An 18954-nucleotide genomic window follows, 5' to 3' on the forward strand; every position below is an offset into this window, starting at 1 on the left:
AAATGTCCACTTTGATTTAATCTGTTGACAGGACATTGTTCTAGAAATCCTGTGGTTTGTTCAGATGCACATTTGCAAACCTCAGCCATGCTGCCAGGCTTTCTCCTGGCATCCTCTCCAAACGAGCCATACTCTAATTGTACTGTCATGAACTTTAACATTTAACTTGCTAAATGATGCCTGTAGAGTCTGAGAGTCATTGCACCGTCTGAGGTTGGGGTGAGTTTGCTGGAATGTCCACTCCTAGGAAGATTGAGAGCTGTTATACGTTTTCCACTCTTGTATAAGCTTACTGACTGATCAAATTGTTTTTAAATGGTTGTGTGACTGTGTAGGCTCTCAGTCATGGATATGATAGTCTTGAGAGCTTGAAAAGAAGTCACCTGGACTTCTTTAATTTGTGAAGAAGTTTTGCCCCACCTGGTATTTAACACCTTGGTGGGGTCTGCTCCTTTGTTTAAGTCATGCTGAAGGTCGTTGGCCCACTATTAATCATGTGACTCCCCCACGAGCCAAGGTGTGAAAAAAGGCATGGGTAATTAGCTGTGAAACCTAACTGCCACAGCCCACCAGTCTTTTGAGCTATAGGGCTTTGGAGTCAGCTGAGGCATTGTTGTAGTTTTTTATGAATTTGTTAATTAGCATAAAAGAAGGAATGTCTGGTTTATTAGTAACTTTAAAACGTAAGTTTAGAAAACTTTATATTTACCATCTTCTTATCTCTTACTTACAGTTTGGCAACTAATGTCACGGATTTAAATCAGTATTTAAACTTTCAATCATCTCTTCTCTCAACACTTTGTTCTTATTTCATAGTAAGTGGATCGAGTATTTTATCAGTCATTTCAGTTTTTGAATGTGTGATTTCAGTTTCATGGTAACAATACATTTTTAAAAATGTCACATGAAAACTCAGAACTAGCACAATATTGTCGTCCAATTCTATGCACTCCTAGCACATACAGCCAGCCATTATTAACTTTATTAGCTGAACCTGCCTTCTGTGAAGTTTAATCAACCAGAACTGTAAAATCAGGTAAAACTGTTTATCATGATCATCTCAAAGTTAAAAACAAAAAGATACCGAAAGTACCCAGCTTCGCTCTCCTCACAATAGTTTCAAATATTAGTAACAAAACAGCAAAAATAACAAATAAAGTAGTAATTAAATAACCCTTACATGCCTTTAGATGCATGAAAGAAATATGAAAAATGTAGGTATTAACAAATCCATAACAATTGGCATAAATTGATATTTAGGTTAATTTGCTTTTGTATTTATACTTTGAAACGCATGAAAAATACAGAAGAAAATACAGAAGTAAACAGATTTCGAAACTAATAACTAATGCGAGAAAGTAAAATATTGTAAAGGCGATGTAATTGTAAAAAACTAACAGAACCACATGAAAACACAATTATGCATAACTTATAACTATTATTTCTGATGCATTAATTTGCATATTTATCAAATCATTAATTATTTTCTAAGGAATTAAAATTAACATGGCCGAAATGCATCAAATATAAATTAATTTGTAAAATGTGACGAGTAATATTTCTGCTTTATTTGCTTTTGTATTACAAATAACCTATAGAAAAACTATTTGTGGGTCAGGAAAATGGGAAATTATATTAAAAGTAATAAATTGGGTATAAAGTCAAAATTCAATGGGAAATTAGATAAAGTGGAAAAGTGACACACGTGTAAACATTTAAAGAATCAAATTAAAACTTACTTGATGCAGTATTAAATATTGACCATCACCATTTATACCATTTTAATGTTAGAGATTTATACCGAATATAATTTAAAAAGCAATATATTAAGTATTTATTAGTTTCACATTTTATAAATGCTCGCCCAATATTTGGTGCATTTAATGGCATATTGATTTACTTATCCAATCATTTTTTGTTTTTATTTGTTTTGGTAGTTTCGGTCTTCCACATAAATTATTTTTTTTTAAATCACCAATGAATAAAGAAAATCCGGACACAACTGGACACCAAGATGGAAATAAAGCAAAGTCCTCTAATGTGCCTCTTTATTTAAAGAAAATAAAAATGTCATTTAATCATCCTCCCAGGCCAAACAAGGTTTTTGCACCTCCAGTCAGTTCACTCTCTGTTGGGGATAGACGTGTACTGTAGCAGAAGAAAAGGCTGATGCTGTTTGTACAAGGAGAAGAGCTCGTCTTGTTGGGTGCTGCTCACACATTCATAGTGCCTGTGCCATCGGGTATGGCTCCAAAGGACCAAAGAATTACTAATATTGCACGCTCTCATTTATTCATCTCCATTCTAAACATGCTTTCCTATGTGTGTATGTATACATATTTACCGTATACATACATAGGTATGTACACCTAGGCACACACATAATTAAACATGTATAATTGTACATATATATTTATATAGACCTATAAATTTACATGTACATACATTTATAAAATTTTATACACACATACACACTTGCTCTCCAACACTCTCTCTCACACACACACTCACACAATGCATCTGTGAGTCTATGTTTGTTTTATGTACACATGCGCACAGGCACGCACATCAGTACGGATCGCGTACGCACACGCACTTCATATCGAAAAAACGTTGGTTCCTATTAAAACAACACCAGGTTGCAATTTGGACACTTTCAATGGAATTCAAATGTTTGTTTAAAGCTGTGAAATTCAAAAAATATATATAATAAAAGGAGGGAAAACAAAAAAAAAAAAAAAAAACAGAACGAAAAAAAAAGGCATGGCGCTGCAACATCTGGTCTTCACTGCAGGTAAGTGGTTAATTTGCATAATGTATACAGGTTTTTAGGATTTTTCCCCTATTTTTTATTTCTTACTAAACAGCATTTCCTTTTTTTTTCCTTTTTTTTTTATAAACCAGAAAAAACTAAACTCTACAGAGAAAGTCCCCTACCTGCAGTCTTTCGCTGCCGATAGAGTTTGACATCAAGCTGTACAGCGCAGTTGAAAACATACTTACATCTGAGCTCATTTACAGGTACAGCCATAATCAAGGCACAAAGATCTACAAGTAGATTTGTTTTTCTTTCAATTAAGTTGTACAAAATAATATTACATTTTACAGTCTGTACAGGATAATTCAACCTTGCACAGTGTACAAGTTAACAAAAACCCCCCCAAAAAACCAAAACCAAAAAAAAAAAACAATACATTTTTTTTCTCTCCCGTCCCACCCACCCTCCTCCCCATCAGTATCTCTAAGCTAAAAGGATGGTTTGTGTGGAAAAAGGAGGCAGGTCCGAGTCCGTGGAGGCAACAGGGCTAAGGTGCAGAGAGCTCAGTCCCTTTTCCTTCATTAAAATCCGTCTTCAAGTCGCCGTAATTTCTGCCCCCCTCCCATCTTTAATCTCTCGCTCCACACGTCTTCTCGGCTGCTCGGTCCGCCCTGCAGCTCGGCAAGCAGGGCGACAGGATAATAAATATTGTGATGCTACATTGTGTGTATGCTTCCTCTGGAAAAACAAAAACAAAAACAAAAAAACACCGACAACAACAAAAAAACAAAAGTTATTAAGGAACCTGATGCAAAGTGCATTTATCTCTTCATCCATTCGGTTCCCTCTCCGTCCAGTCGTCTTCAACGCGGGGAGAAGAAGGCGGTCAGAGAGGCTGAGGGCGGGGTGATAGGCCAAAAAAAAATATTACAAGAGGTGGTGAGGGGTCATGGCGGTTAAACACACACTCGTTCACATGGCATTCCTCCATCTCTTCATTACACACACATACTGCCTCTGCACTGAGGTCCTCCAGGTGTGTTTTATGTGTCCTCGCCCACCAGTCCAAGTCCAAAGACAAAGCCAAAAAAAAGTGGACACAAAGGGGCAAAAAATAAAATAAAAGGAGGTAGCCCAAGGCTTAGTGGAATGACAAAAATCAAGGCATTCAAAAAGGAAGGATTAAAAGAAGAAGAAGAAGAAGAAAAAAAAAGAAGCGGCACACATCAACTTTGTTCCCCAGCTTTCCTTTTACATCTGTGAAATGGGGACGAAATCTCGGAGAGAGAAAACAAAAAGTAGTACAAAAAGCTAAGAAGTTAAAAAGAGGAAGAGGATTTGACACACTTCAGTAGTACTTCATAGTCCTCGACAGGAGGGGCGGTCGGGGTGGGTTTCTTCTGGGGATGTGGGGTGAAGAGTCAGGGAGGAGCAGGAGGAAAGGTTCGTCAAGGTTGCAGAATGGTGGAGAAAAAAAAAACAAAAAACACAGAAGGCTGACGGAGTCGGTCTCCCATCACAAGAGTTCGTACTGCCGCAGGTGCATTCTCTGGATGATGTCCCGGCAGTCGTTGAACACCCGCCGGATATTCTCTGTGTCAACGGCGCAGGTGAAGTGGGGGTAGCAGTAGTGTCTGCCGTCGCCGCTCGCAGTGCTGATCCGCTGAGGAGGACACAGACACGACACGTCACATCCTCCACGCCACGAGCACACGTTTAGCCTCCCTGATGTTCCCTCAGTTTCTCAGATCTGCTGCTCTCGTTTCTTCCCTTCCCCATTATTTGATTTTTCTTTACAGCTAAAAGCTCTTACAGCACCATCCCCACCTAAAAATCACACTACTTCCTTCCTCTGCAGCTTAAACTGTGACTCATCTGAGCACTTCACTGTCATTTTACTCAAAATATCTGGATCACATCTGTTCTGAACACCACTGGGTTTGACTGACTTTAGTATCCATTCTTAATTTCACACATCAGTTTTCTTTTTGTTTGTAAATGTGATGATAAATAGTTTTATTTCATCTTTGAATAAAGCACATGCCTTACTATATATTATTTAAAGTATTCAATTCAGCTGAAGCATTTAGCTTTTCCTGCTTCTTTCCTTGAATATTGTTCAGCATATTTAAGATTAATGTGCTAAAGCCAATGCTATTCTAAGTTTTCTGTGCACTTTCAGTACTTTGACACATAAAGGCCTCTCAACTTCTTATTTTTAGCGCCCTCTATGGGTTAGATATCACATCACAGGCATGAATAGATTGCCACAGTTTAATTCTGACTGATGTGTGTATCAGACGCTGATGAAAACACTCTGGGGGCAGGGGGTTCCCCTAACAATTCACACTTAAAATATTATTCTACCTGACGACAAAGTGGCTCAGTAGTTATGTGCAGTTACACTGTGCCGCGCTTGTTTCGTCTTCATTTTTGTAAAAAGTTTGCATCTGTAAAAATGACATCTTTCACCAATGTGCACCAAAAAAAAAAGTTGTGATACAAGGAAGTCTGTAATTTGCATAATTCTTCCTAAAAGTGCACTACATTTGGAGTACGTGATTCCCGTCACACATATTCCCAGGTATCTGTCCCAGGTAACAGGAATACTATCATAACGCATTTATTTCTGGGAAATTCACAGCTTTCAAGCTCGCTGTCATTACTAGAAACTGAGGCAAGTAATTTTAGAGCAAAATACAGCTTACATGACCGTAAGTGTGTCTAGCGTGTTAAACACTGGTCAGATAACCACACTAGACCCATATTTGTTCTACCCACTAAATAAGAACAACATTGGTCACTATTAAACTGAAACGCTGGAGTCACTATTTTGATATGAAAGAAATGAATTCAGCCACAGAACAGCTCACATTCAAACACCAAGAACAGATGTAACCCTTCACGTCCTCAACTAAATGCTTCAAGTTATTGCTGCAGCATTAAGTCCTACTAATAAAGTTATAACCTGTATAATAATGTTATTTGTGTCTTAAAGATTATTTGTGACTACAGAGTGTATACAAAAAAGGCCATGCAAAAACAGCTTCGTTACAGCCATTTATAGTAAAAACAAATGCAACCGAATTTAATTTTTAACCCTACAGAATGTGTTTCGCGATCAGCGGCAGGACTCGTAGCAGCAGTAGTAGCTGCTGAAATCAGCGTTGCGCATCTGCGGAAAACTTGTCCCCACGAGGAGGTCGGCACCACCAGAAAAGGTTCATCGGGTTCAAAGCAACATAACAGGCCCAGCTGGGATTACAGGTACGTGTGTAAAATACTAAGTTATGAATTAACAGGACAAGTGTATTCGTGGCTGGACACTGATTGACTTCAGCTCACTTCAGACATACGCTGATACACTTACAAGAAACTCGTCTCGGATGAAGAACTTGGCTCTCGTCACTCTCGGGTCTTCACCGGGTTCAGGAGTTGCTAAAAAGGAAAAGAAATTTAACGTTAATACAGACCGATACGAGGAATTCAAAAGTCTGTCTGGACATAGACGAGCCAGGTGCACTGAGAAAGGAACAAACCTTCATTTGGTATGGTGTAGCGAGCATATTCAGGGAAGTAGTCTTCAATTTTGGATTTTCCAGCTAGTACTTTCTCAGCCAGCATGTCCTGCTTGTTCAGGAATAATATGACGGATATAGTGCGTAACCATCTGAAAAACAAACAAACAAAAAAAAGAAAAAAAAAAACACCATTAAAGAAACTGCACAAGCTTCAACCTTCAGTCGTGGAAATTTTGGGATTTTCAAAGATAAAGCTGACACAGTCATTTACACACATCACGATAAAGGTGAGACAGAAGCAGGTTTTATTTACTTATATTTACTACTTTTTAAGCCTTATGTGGGCCTTCTCTCTCATTGCAAAAGGAAAGTGAGCATTTTCTAACATTTTGAGTTAAAAAAAAAAAAAAAAAAAAGAAAAAAAAAAAGGGGACTCACCTGTTGTTCCAAATACTGCGGAAGAGGTCCAGAGCTTCCCGTAGCCTGTTGGTGTTATTGTCTTCCCTTATTACCATGTTGTAGCTGCTGCTGGCCACCACGAAGATGATCGCAGTGACGTCTGGAAGAAAACGAGGAGATAGATTTTGACGTCACTGGTCTTAAGGAGTATATTCAAGTCGTGCCAAATCACCTTTATTTATATGGCATTCAAACTACGGGAGTGGACACAAAGTGCTTTCCAGTTAAGGGAAATGTATTAACATTCAAGGTTTAAAAACACACAATAGTGCAGTGAGAAGGAAAGCAAAATTTATAGTAATATGCAAACCAAAACCAGGAGAAAATGTAAAAATAGAAACAACTGACTAAAAGAGCACTTTGTGTCAAGGAAAACAAAAAACAAGACAGCTCAGATTTGACTATAAACAAGTCAAAAGACTAGGCTCTTCAATACCAATTTAAGATTTGGACTGGTCCTTATGCAACTGACGGGATGCTGGAGCTGAGAGAAAATGCCTTAAGACGGGCAGGATGTAATGGGAGGAGAATGAGCTGCAGGTCGAGGATGTGCAGTGTGGCTATTTGAAGGAAAACAAGGAGGAAAAGTCTCACCGTTAAAGCACTGAATCCATTTTCTCCTTTCATCTCTCTGGCCCCCAACATCAAACATGCTGTGGAAGAGACAGTAATGGGTCAGATACTCGCTGCTGCCCTCTTCTGATCAAAGAGCTCATATCACTCAGGACTGGGGGGCATCAGGTACATACTGTACGGCACTGACACACCAGTTTTGTTTCACAGATTGTCCTGATAAAGACTCAAAATAAAATTAAAAATCCTCACAAAAGACGTGTTTCTGTCTTGTATTACATGTGCTTCTGGTTTGCAAAAAGAGATCCTTGACACTTACGGAATGGCTGTGGACGCATAAATAATCCATTAATTAATAAATGTTACGAAGGGCGAAATTATTTGTAATGTCTGTGTGTCCGTGGCTGGATGTTTGGGAGTGATCAAAGTTGAATAATGACAAACGCACACCCAAAGGGAAGTCATGACCCAGACCTTTTTTTAACCAGTCGTTTAGGATGATATAATGTGATACAAAGGCCCATTTCAGATGGTAGAATAAGACTGTTGTGTCTGCGACTGCGGAAATGGGTCACCTCATCTGACATCATCAAAGCTGTTACAAAACATTTACTCTAACCTTTATCGGCTGCTCTAATAACTGTAACCAACAGTAAATAACTTGCAACAGGCTCAGAAATCACACTGGTCGACCGCAGGGGAATCATTTTGCATTTTAGTCACCTCTATGACGTGCATTTCTACCTCTTCTTCCAGCTGCTGAGCAGGTTGTGGGCTCAGGGTTTTGTTCAAAGGAACAAACTTATGACATTTGAGGCTCTTAACACGAGGCCAGAGTAAATATAGCAATAACACCCAAGAGGGCAGTGATCCAACAAGGAGGCACAGTCCAATGTTTTTTTTAAAAAAAAAAAGAAAATTACTGGAAATCCGGAAAACACTTAGACGGGCTCATTTTCACAATTCTGTGAAGTTTGGAAAAGTTGCTGCATAAAAGGCAATATTAGATAAACCAATTTTAGAAGGAATACGGGGCTCGTGATTATTTTGTTCATAGGGGTGTAAATAATGGAATGAGCTGGAAACACAATGATAATACTGATCCTTCCCATAAGTACTTTATAATGGCGTCTCATCAAAAACCAACAAACAACAAACAAAGAGGAATGTGGCAATGAAAACTGAGACCTTCTGGTATTTATATGTACACGTCAGGGTTGCCAGGTCTGTGTTACAAAACCAGACCAATATCCAGAGCCGGCAGAACACATTTTCAGTAGCGCCACTTTAATTTCTGTGATTACAGCTGCCATAATCTATGATAATATAGCATCATCTACTAGTAGATTTATATTTTATATTAATAATTCAAATCTGAAAATAATTAGTGTAAATCGTTTGTGCCTTTGTAGGCTTGGCCCAGTAGAGGGGTGTGGTTGCTGTCGACACTCAAAGTTAAAGTTAGCTGAGCTGTGTGTGCATCAGTGTGTAACCCCCCCCCCAAAAAAAAACAGCTTTCCTTCACATTTAAACCAACTAATGTGAAAATACTGCTGACAACTGCTGATCAACTTCCCAGCCTACTTTTTAACGGGCCATCGGATGGTTATGTTGAAACCTGGTGTGCTGTTCAGTTAGTTCGGTAGGATGTGGCTATAGTTACTTAGCTGATGAAACATTTCTAGTTCGGCACGCTTCATGTTTTTCTGCCTAAAATCAGACTTTTTTCTTCTTATATACAAAACATTTTGCCCCTCCCAAAAAAGTTTGGAAAACTTACCAGGAAAAAATAAATAAATAAAACCGTTCCTTTTTCCATTGACTCACAGCTAAAATGCATTTTGTTTATCAAATAGACAAAAATCTAGAAACACAGATTTTTGGATCAGCTTTGTGCAGTCAACCCCAAAGGTCCCATTTTAACCCTGTTCCCAACTATTTTATTTCATTTCCATGTCAAATTGGACTTCTTCTTTTTCAAAGTAGCCTTATTAACTCCTGGCTACACAAGCTGCTAACAGGGTTTACATAAGTTGGCAAACAATAAATGGGGACAAACATGTCTTCAATGTGTGTGTTTATGTCCTTGTTAAAGTTAAGCAGAGACTTACTGAAAGTTCACTTTATCTACTTGGAACCTCGTCTCGAAAATCCCTGAAGTTAACACTCGGCAGCGTAGCAGGTCCTACACGTAGTGAACACAAAGAAAAAAACATGCAGTTCAGGGAAAGGAGGGGGGAAAAAGAAAGAAAAACAACAGGCAGGGTTTTGCTGGTGATTTATACATTTAATACTGAGTACACTGGCAGGAGAACTGACCTGGTCTGTTGGCGTGTAGTCGCTCTGTCTTACAGAATCAATTCTGTCCAGGAAACTGCAAAGGAGGGAACAGAAGAGTAGTTAAAGTTTGTTTGTCTTCCAACCATTTTGTATGTGCTGCGGAAAGAGTCATCAACATACAAAATGTAAAGTCACTAAACTGTAAAACTATAAAATAATTGACCATTGTTTTCATAAATACTCAGTCTTCACTGAACTAACCCAAAAATATAACTCCAGATCTGATCAGCTGGAAACTACAAATGCCACATAATGCATTTTGCTATATCTGTGCAGTACATTAAAATATTTACATACTAGACTGAATGCTGCAGGAAACGGCTGCCATGTCTGACTCCTGTTTTAGGCCTGCTAGGCCGGTGTTAAGGCAGCTGTATGCCACAAGAGGGCAGGCCTGCTCAGTCTGGGCTATTTTGGTCTGTCTCTAGCCAGAGTGATTACATAAGGCGGTTACTGTGGAGGTTAGACAGCTTGCTGTTGCCATCTCTTCACTACTGAGAGAGCATGTGCAGCGGTAGCAGCAGCAGCTGGGCCTCTCTGCAGCACAGCAGGCAGGATGAGGACACCGAGGCTGGGGACACATGGTCACGCAGGCCCCTGGATCATCTGGATCACATCATGAAAAGACTCCAGCAAGGCCGGTCCAAGGGCCATGATACATTTAAAATACACCACGGGTATTTGAAAAGACAAGGCGCAATGTTATTAAGAATAAGTCCACGAGCCAAATGTATAGATCAGCTGTTAATATTTCAACATTTATTCTCTTTAGCACGGATTCACTGATATCTAGCTTGTTGTTGTTAACAGCTTTACTATTAAGCAACACTGAATGACAGGGTAAGAAATTAACCAACTACGGGGCCCAAAGCAAAAATGCTTGCTACAATACAAATGTGCTTACTGCACAAAATTCATATATTACTCGCAAAAAAAAGCTATAAACTGCGCTCTCTCACACACAGTTTATATGATTTAATGATTATTTACTTTCCTAAAGTAAAGTGACAACCATTTAAAAAGTTTATCTCTTGTCTTTGTGAAAAACCAAAACCAAAAAAAGCAAAACACTGAAGATGTGAAAAATTAGCGGTCTTTGTAATTCAATTTCAATTTACTATTATTTATGTAGGGCCAAATCAATACAACAGTCGCCTAAAGGCACTTGTATGGTAACGTAAAGATCCAACAATATTAGAGAGGAAAAACACCAGCAATCAGATGACGCCCTGTGAGCACACTCTTGGAGACAGTGTAAAGGAAAAACTCTCTTGTAACAGGAAGAAACCTCCGGCAGAACCAGGTTCAGGGAGGGGCAGCAAACTATAATATTTCTATTATTATTTTGGAGGACTATGGGTTAAACAATTTAAACAACTGAAAATGTCACTTTCCCAAAAAGCATATACATTATTCCATCACCTGATTGATTACTCCATCAGGAAGAGAACATCTGAATCTCCATCACCCTGCTTTATTTCAAATTAAATCCAAAGTGCTCCAGGTCACAGCCATGCCATATGGCAGACACATTTTATAGAAAGAATGGTACAAAGTGTCTGTCAGAGCAGAGGGGATAAAAGTGTGTACATCTTACAAAGTTTCCTCATCTACATCTGAAGCTGGTGAGTGATTCTAGTAAGTAGGACACAGATGTGGACCAAACAGGCTCCCCCTCACATCCTTCATTTTCTACCCAAACGCTCGCCAGCTTCACATTATCACAAGACAGCCAACACGGGTGCGGTGCACAGGAAACCCAAAGCGTCAGAAGATCCGCGTTCAGGTTTAGAGTTTTTGTAGTCAGTTCATTTCCACTTCAGCCCTACAAGTAGCGCACCTAACACACCCAATGAGAATTAAATAACCGAGAATGAATGCTCTATTATGAACCATTAGATAACAGAGACGCTGCTCATGTGCTCCGACAACAATGTTTTCATCACACCAACTGTTTCTGCCCACAAAAAAGGAGAAGTAAGGCTATTTTTGAAAGAGCACTCCACTTTCTCACAGTAAATTCATATACATGAACAGTAAACACGCTTGCAGGATGATTACATTTAACATATGCAGTACAGAGAAAAGGAAGGTCACATCTGAAATTAACTCTAGCAGTTCACTTGGAAACCAAAGACGCCATCATTATTTTTAAAAAATAAATAAAAATGCTGTCCAAAATCAGCCGGTTATACATCGCATTTGACGTCCAAAATACATGTATGTAATGTAATTTCTTTTCGTGCCGTTTTAATTATGCAATATTTAAGTAAGTAACAGATGAAGTGCTCAGGACACATTACCATAGCCTGAGTTGGGATCTAAAAATTGTCCTTTTATTATTTTACTACCCTTCCTCTCCATTGGATCAACACTCTAATCCAGCATGTAAAATTCCCACAATTCTTTAATGTCTTTGATTTACAACCTGACCTTTGAAGGTGAACGTGAATACACATTTTAGACATTCAATTCAGCCTGAAAATCATCTTTACAGACCTGACACACACACACCAGAGACGTTTATGGACATGGTTTGCTTTGTAACGAAACGTCACAATCCGTGTGGGATTTTCTATCTTACACTACATCTTGTATGGTTACGTGTCTCCCTGCATCTACCATCTCTTTGTCTATAATTCTATTATGTGTATAATGTTAGTGGTTTGAGTCCTGAATAAACAAAACTGGCCAGCGTTTCCCAGGAAAGGAAAAAAAAAACAAAAAACAAGTAAACAATAAAATCCACATCATCTTGTGTTCAGTTTGAAGAGTTTGTGAAGACAAGTAAGACTAGTGCTTTTGTTTATTTTGTTATATGGTTTTAGCAGGAAGCTGAAAATAACCTAAGGTAAGAGTCTCTTTTGGTTATGATTATTTTTAGCAGCTCTTGCTGCCTTTAGCCGTCCTATTTTTATTTTCCGCTTAGCTATATTATTTCTGTAGACTTCAACTCAGTAAAAGATGATAATTTTCCCCAAACCCATTTTCAAGTGGTTGTTAATGTTTCCCTTCCCCTGGGGAGCTGGGGTCGTAGCAATGAGAATTTAATTTTAAGTTATTTCTGACGAGTATAGAGGTCAATGATGCACATAGGCAATTACAGACAAATGGGCAGCAAAACACACACAAAAAACCCCAACCAGACTCTGTAAACAATGTGGGCTTCTGAAAATGTTTCATCAGGTAGGAAGCCAATTCAGCGTGAACATTTCATGAGATCAGGTCTCAGACTCACACTTTTGTTAGTGGTTAGTCTGCTGCATTAATTGTTTCCTCTATGAAATGTCAGAATATGGTGATGAATCAAAGTCCTAGAACCTGAGATCATGTAACAAAGATTTGCGATTAAAAATAATAATAATCTCAAAATATTCAAACTCAACTAGCTGATAAAAAGTATGAAGCTGACTTGCATCGAGGTTTTTTTGCTTTATTTTTTAACTGTGATTAACGTTACAAGTTGTGAATTGTGAATTTAAAGGTTCTCATCAATTCCTCTTCAATATTTCTTACATTTTAAGCTCCTTCAAAAGCATCATTCAAACATGCTTTATCATCTGAAACCAGAATACTCATGTTTTCCGTAAGTCTGTCACCTTTTCGGTTGACGTGTTTGTGCGTGTTACACAATATATTATGCATTTAAGTACCTATCACTTATCATTTATTCAATATTTAAACACTTTCACCTGTCAACTATAAATTATCCAATTCACACATTCAGAAATACTCAATTACCAAAATAACGGCAGGTTAGTGATCAAGAAAATAATCAAGTTCACTTTGAGTACAATAACAGAAAAAACATGATTTTAAATAAACACTAAAAGATGTGACGGATAAATAAAAATAAAATAAGCGCAGAGAGAGAGAAAACACGAATCTGTGGTTTAGAGCACAGCGTTTACTTTTTGTCCTGGCTCTGAAGTCATACAACATGAAGCACACCCATCATATTACACAATTAATTATATTATTTACCAATTAGCGCTTCTCTGGAGACAAGAAACACAACCAGTAAACCCCACTGCACTGCACTGTTATTTGAGACGGCGCAGTATATGTTAAAGTGTTCCTCACTCACACACACGCAAAAATACAGGCAAAGCCTTTTAAAATTCTCCAGCTTTTTTGCCCCATTGCTGCAACAATGTGAGAGTATTTTTAGTCAGCCTTCCTTGCAGAAACCCAGCTAGGTTATAATTACTGAGTGCTTTGTGACTGCCATGTGACAGAAGTACTATTGGTAGAGCACTGGAGATCCAAATATAGTCTCTGTACAAGGAAGAGGCTAGAAAAAGAAAAAGAAAGAGAAAAAACAAGAGTACTGGATCCAGGAAAAAAGGCCGAAAAAGATAACATTGATCATCAAGTGGCCGACCAGATAATGCCTTATCAAAAGGTTTCAGTGCAGTTTACAGTGACTACAGCTGTTCTAGTTGAGTGCTACAAATAGACGGGTTTAAGGTCCAGAGAAATCTGTGGTTTGTGCTCCGTTTCTTCAGTTTCCTCTGAGAACTGCTCAACGCTGGCGTCGGAGATCTTTGTGTGATGTGGTCATTTTGTCATATTTGTGGCTTTGGAGGGATAGCAGGCCGCCATTTTGCCACTTTGTTTTTAGCATGTGTACAATATATACACAGAAAACTATGCTTGGCATTTATGAATTAGTTTTATGACTTTAAAATTTGTTCACAACCATCAAACCACATTAAATGAGATGTAATTTCTCATTTGTTTTTAGCCTGGCACAGTAGCGCTCTTATAAAGAAGGCTTTTTACTGTTTCATGACAGTTTGTTCTCTGTATATATATTTAAAGTTAAAAAGAAAAAATACCAACAATCTGCTCTCTAACAGTCCCCCTCTTATTCTTTTTGTGTTGGGCTGGTGCTGTGGGCCAGCCTGTGTGCTATGTATAAACTTTGTTGTGGGCAGAATCATATGGATTGACATAAGAAATATACTACACAGCAAGTTCAATATAGTCAGACCCCACCAATGAGAGGCATCGTAACAATTTTTAGCTTTCTTTACCGTTTTTGTTTACTTTCTAAAGCGAGGATGTAACAATTCCCAAAACTCGACTTAAACCACGGCACAAACAACATCGTCACACGTCCCTGGTTGAGATGAGCTTTCACAGTGCTATCTTCAGGTTAAAAAAAAGCCCCCTTTATGGCGCTAAATGGCTAAGCCGTTCATTTCACTTAGCAGTGCACCCCTTCTAGTTCTTCTGTGCCATTTGCCTAGTCTTTCCATGAAACACATACAGAAACATTATTGCACATACGCAGGCTGAGCTTCACTCAAGCACTCCGATATGTTGAGGGACAGTTAATGCAAAGTGCCCCGGGCAACATGTTGCTGCCCACTGAGCAGAAAAGGGTGCAGGTGGAAGATTTTCATGGTGGGTATGTTTCCACCAGGAGCTCAGGGTCACTGGCCACCCAGCTCCACAGCACCTTCTTCGGGTACACGTTTGCCTTGCAACAGGCACAACAAGGAAACAACCAAAATAAACCAGATATCTGGAGGAGACGACCAAAATAGAACAGATCACTTTTAAATTTGTGCTAAAATCTAATTATGTGCATGAAAAAAAAAAAGCACGTGTCCAAAGCAAAACAAAATTGAAGACATCAAAAGACACAGGAATAAATACTGGGGAAAAAAAATCCCCTCCAACACACTGGAAACCTTCATACCGACCCACAGCAACCCAGACTCATGTGCTCATTTGATAATTGGGTTGACTTTTTACAAATAGCGGACCATCTTTAATTAGCAGTTCAGAGGATCCGATCAATAGTTTCCATATTTTGAGCGCGCGGGCCAGTATAATGGACTCTCACTTTAGTCTCCAACTGGCTGGTGACAGCGCCTGAAAACACACTGCTGGACACAACAGACCCACTGCACTGTTTCTAACTGGTAACCCTCCATTTAAATGTTTTCTGTTTGAACTGTGCGTATTTTTATCTGTAATGTGCATTTAATTCAGTTTTGTATTGTGTACAAGTTGTATAGATCCAAGTCCCCAAATATTTTTCTGAATAAATGTGAAAGGCAGTTTTTCTTAAGCTGGGCTTAATTTAATCAAGCTTCAATACGTTTCTTGCTTAGAAAGTGGCTGAAAATAACTGTAAAATTCACAGACTTCTGTTAAGTAAGAGAACACAAATTGAATTATATGCAGACTAGTTGTGGTCACCACATACAATTTAGTCTGTTTTGAGCAACAACAACAACAAAAAAAACACATGCTTTCATACATTAAAACTAGGCAAAACTTGGCCCTTAACATGAGTAGTCAGCATCTTTTTTCATTGCATTGATTTCCAAGAGCATTATGGGTAATTAAGCCCTTTGAAAACAACCATTTGCATGCAAAGTACAAACTGTCTTTGCATTTACTGCTTTAAAATCAAATATTCAAACCTCTTTTCACAGTTCAGTATTTCCCACTTTAACTGTGTTTAAATGGATTACCATTTTCTCTGAGGACTTTCCCACTTCTATTAACAACTCAGGCTATAAAATGTCAGAAGATGATTACAATTTCCAACAGCCAAAGATAACAGATTCAGGTGTCTACTTTTTCTCAAGCTAGCAGTGCTGGGGGTTTTTCCTGCTTTGAGGAATTTTTGGTGTGCCCCCGAAAGGAAAGGAAAACTACCGGAATTTACTTTAGCATAACAGCCATGTTTATGAAATGGTTAGAAATAACAGGAAAATGCATAAACTTATGTCAAATAAAGCGACAGACTTTTTGCAAAAACATAATGCCATGAATTTACAAAAATTTCATAAAAACAAAAAGCAGCGTATTCTGTTATTGTTGCTGAAAACACTTTAGTAATGCAGATTTCTTTTTAAAAAATGACCAAAGAGTTGATTATATTTATATCAACAGACTAATGTTTTCAGCTGTACTTGTACTCATTTCAAAAAGTCTAACCTAAACTAGTATCTACACACCAACTGTAAACTTAAAGAAGAACTTCCACTCCACGCTTCATCTGTCTTCTCTTACAAAACACGCCCAGTATCCTAACAAAACTGGCAGCGCTGCACAGCTCATCACATAACACGGCCTGTCCGATGTATTGAGCTGGTACAGCACGCAGGGCCACGTGCGGCGGGACACAGCGAAGGTGGAGCTGTGCAGGATCCCGGTCACCTGCTGGAAAGATCCAAGCCCGGGGTTCAGCTCATCCATCCAAACAGGAACACTGTGCAGTTTGGGAGATGGATCTGAAACTAGACAAATCCATCAACGGCTCAGTGGGTACTTCCTAAATATAGGAGCAAGAACGGAGACACTCCTGAAAGTCAAACCAAATCTTGTGTAAACAAAAGAGCCTGCTTTATCTCAAGGCCTCCATTTCGCCTTCCAGGCCGGCATCAAGTCGTGGTTTTGAAAGGTGTTGTATAAAAATGTAAAATAGCCTGTAATGCCCTTTTGTCTCTGCTTAGTGTCTGTGTGGACCATTACATTACCTCTGTTTAAAATAGTCTCAGCCTCTGAATTGGAGCTACAGTGGGAACATTGGGAATGAACTGTGTCCCATGTGGAGCTCCCAAATACAGTTCTCACTGTGCCATTGACTTATGGGTTTCTCTAAATAATATTGAAGCCCGACATCGATGCGCTGTCAGTAAGCTACTGAATGAGTCTGTGCCAGAAATAGAAAACCTAGTAAAAATAGTCTAAATCAACATTATCGAGCAGGTTTCAAATCTCTTGCCTGTAAACAACAGCAGCCTCTATGTCAAATTAGTTGTTCCGCTTGGAAGTCAACCAGTGACCCAGTGAAAATGAGCTTTTCCTCTTTTCCCCTAATCAAAAGTCAATAACCAATGACTAATATTAGACAGGGGCGTCTACAGTATCAGTGCAGATTGCATAAGCCTGAACTAAGCTCTACAGGCCTGAACAACCTGGTGATAGGAAATAATCCATAATGACAGAGGATGAAAGAAAACTCTGCAATAAACAGAGCTAATATCCTTTTTCCTTTCTTACTATTTAAAGATGAATTCAGCCTGAACTTCAGTGCGTATGATGTTTGTGTAGTTTGCAAACAGGCCTCCGGGTGGCATCCCTTCTCTCGCGCTGCATGCAGCCTCTCTTCCACACTGACCCTGCCTGGTTTTAGCAGCTGGGTTCCCATGGCAACCCCAGACAGTCCATACCACTCCTCTCTCTCCCTCTCTTCCTAAGCCAGGCTGCACTTGTATCCTTCCATTCCCAGACGCGCTCATACATCAACACACAGCAGAACCGTGGCCTGCGCTGGCTTTCTATTACTGTATTTGTGTCACTGTATACTGCATCTGTATGTTTGGTGGGAAGCCACCGCAAGCTCACGGCTTAGATTATTTTCCAAATCCACCTTCTCATGCTCACGAGTAAAATACAACCACAAGTTCTGGATGAATGGTCAAATCTGCTTACAGAGTGAAGTGACCAGGAAGTATCTGCGTGGCAGCCTTAATAAGAGCTGGATCAAATTCTCTAGATACTCAGGGAAGGTCCTTCAATGCTTCATTTATTTCCCGCTTTAGGAGAGGATACACTGGAGCATCCTTTATGAAAGGAAAGAAGATAATGCTATCCCATAATTCATAGCAACCCACTTCGCAAACGTCATTATAAACAAACGATCAACATAGCTGACAAGAGACACAGATCATGTAAATGTTAACAGTGTGTTTTCCATTTCATGTCATAACCTGCTGATGTGTTTTGTGAATGATGGATATTATACTGCAGCAATAAAATGTGGTTATCAGGATTTTGCGCTGTGTGCAGGTCGTAGATTTACATTTTTAAAAAGTGGACAAAACAAAGTGGAAGGACTTTGAAACTTAAAATATTCACTTTTTGTAGTCCATCTTCAGAGGTACACCACCATACTGCAGAACCATGTCAATGGCATCAACCATCACATTATTAAAGAAGCTTTTTGAGTACAGTTGGACTCCCTGCACACCACAGCTCTCTCTTCCCATGTCCTTATTAATTCTTTCCTTGATCTCCTGATATTTTCTATCAAGGTCAAGATAAAAGTATTAAGTAACTTCTTGAACCGTTCAACCAAAATCAACAGCCACATTTTAAGTGAATGGGAGCTACGTAAAATGTTGTGTGATGCATGCAAAGAACACACCAAGTCAGGCAGAACTTCAGAGACAAAGTGTTGGTTGTGGCAAAGTTTAAAATACAAAAACAAAAAAACAACAACAACAGGGCATTAAACCACAAGAATAACTGAAACAGGTGTGGCCCAGGTGA

General features: G+C 38.9%; 1 protein-coding gene across 2 annotated transcripts in view; it reads right to left on the reverse strand.

Annotated features, from left to right (window-relative positions):
* Positions 1–2021: 2021 nt before the first annotated feature.
* Positions 2022–18954, reverse strand: part of LOC146367952 (guanine nucleotide-binding protein G(olf) subunit alpha) — a 55650-nt gene continuing 38717 nt past the window's right edge. For both annotated transcript variants that reach the window (XM_084911774.1, XM_084911775.1), the window contains exons 6-12: positions 9631–9685; positions 9423–9496; positions 7333–7391; positions 6718–6838; positions 6298–6428; positions 6129–6196; positions 2022–4421 (exon numbers count right to left, since the gene is read on the reverse strand). In XM_084911774.1, the coding sequence (XP_084767900.1) occupies positions 4275–4421; positions 6129–6196; positions 6298–6428; positions 6718–6838; positions 7333–7391; positions 9423–9496; positions 9631–9685 (655 nt within the window). In that variant the 3' untranslated portion in view covers positions 2022–4274. The remainder of the gene's footprint in view (positions 4422–6128; positions 6197–6297; positions 6429–6717; positions 6839–7332; positions 7392–9422; positions 9497–9630; positions 9686–18954) is intronic.

This window comes from Perissodus microlepis, chromosome 18 (genome assembly GCF_051167445.1).
Source record: "Perissodus microlepis isolate ML-2025 ecotype Zambia chromosome 18, ASM5116744v1, whole genome shotgun sequence".
NCBI classification, from domain to species: domain Eukaryota; kingdom Metazoa; phylum Chordata; class Actinopteri; order Cichliformes; family Cichlidae; genus Perissodus; species Perissodus microlepis.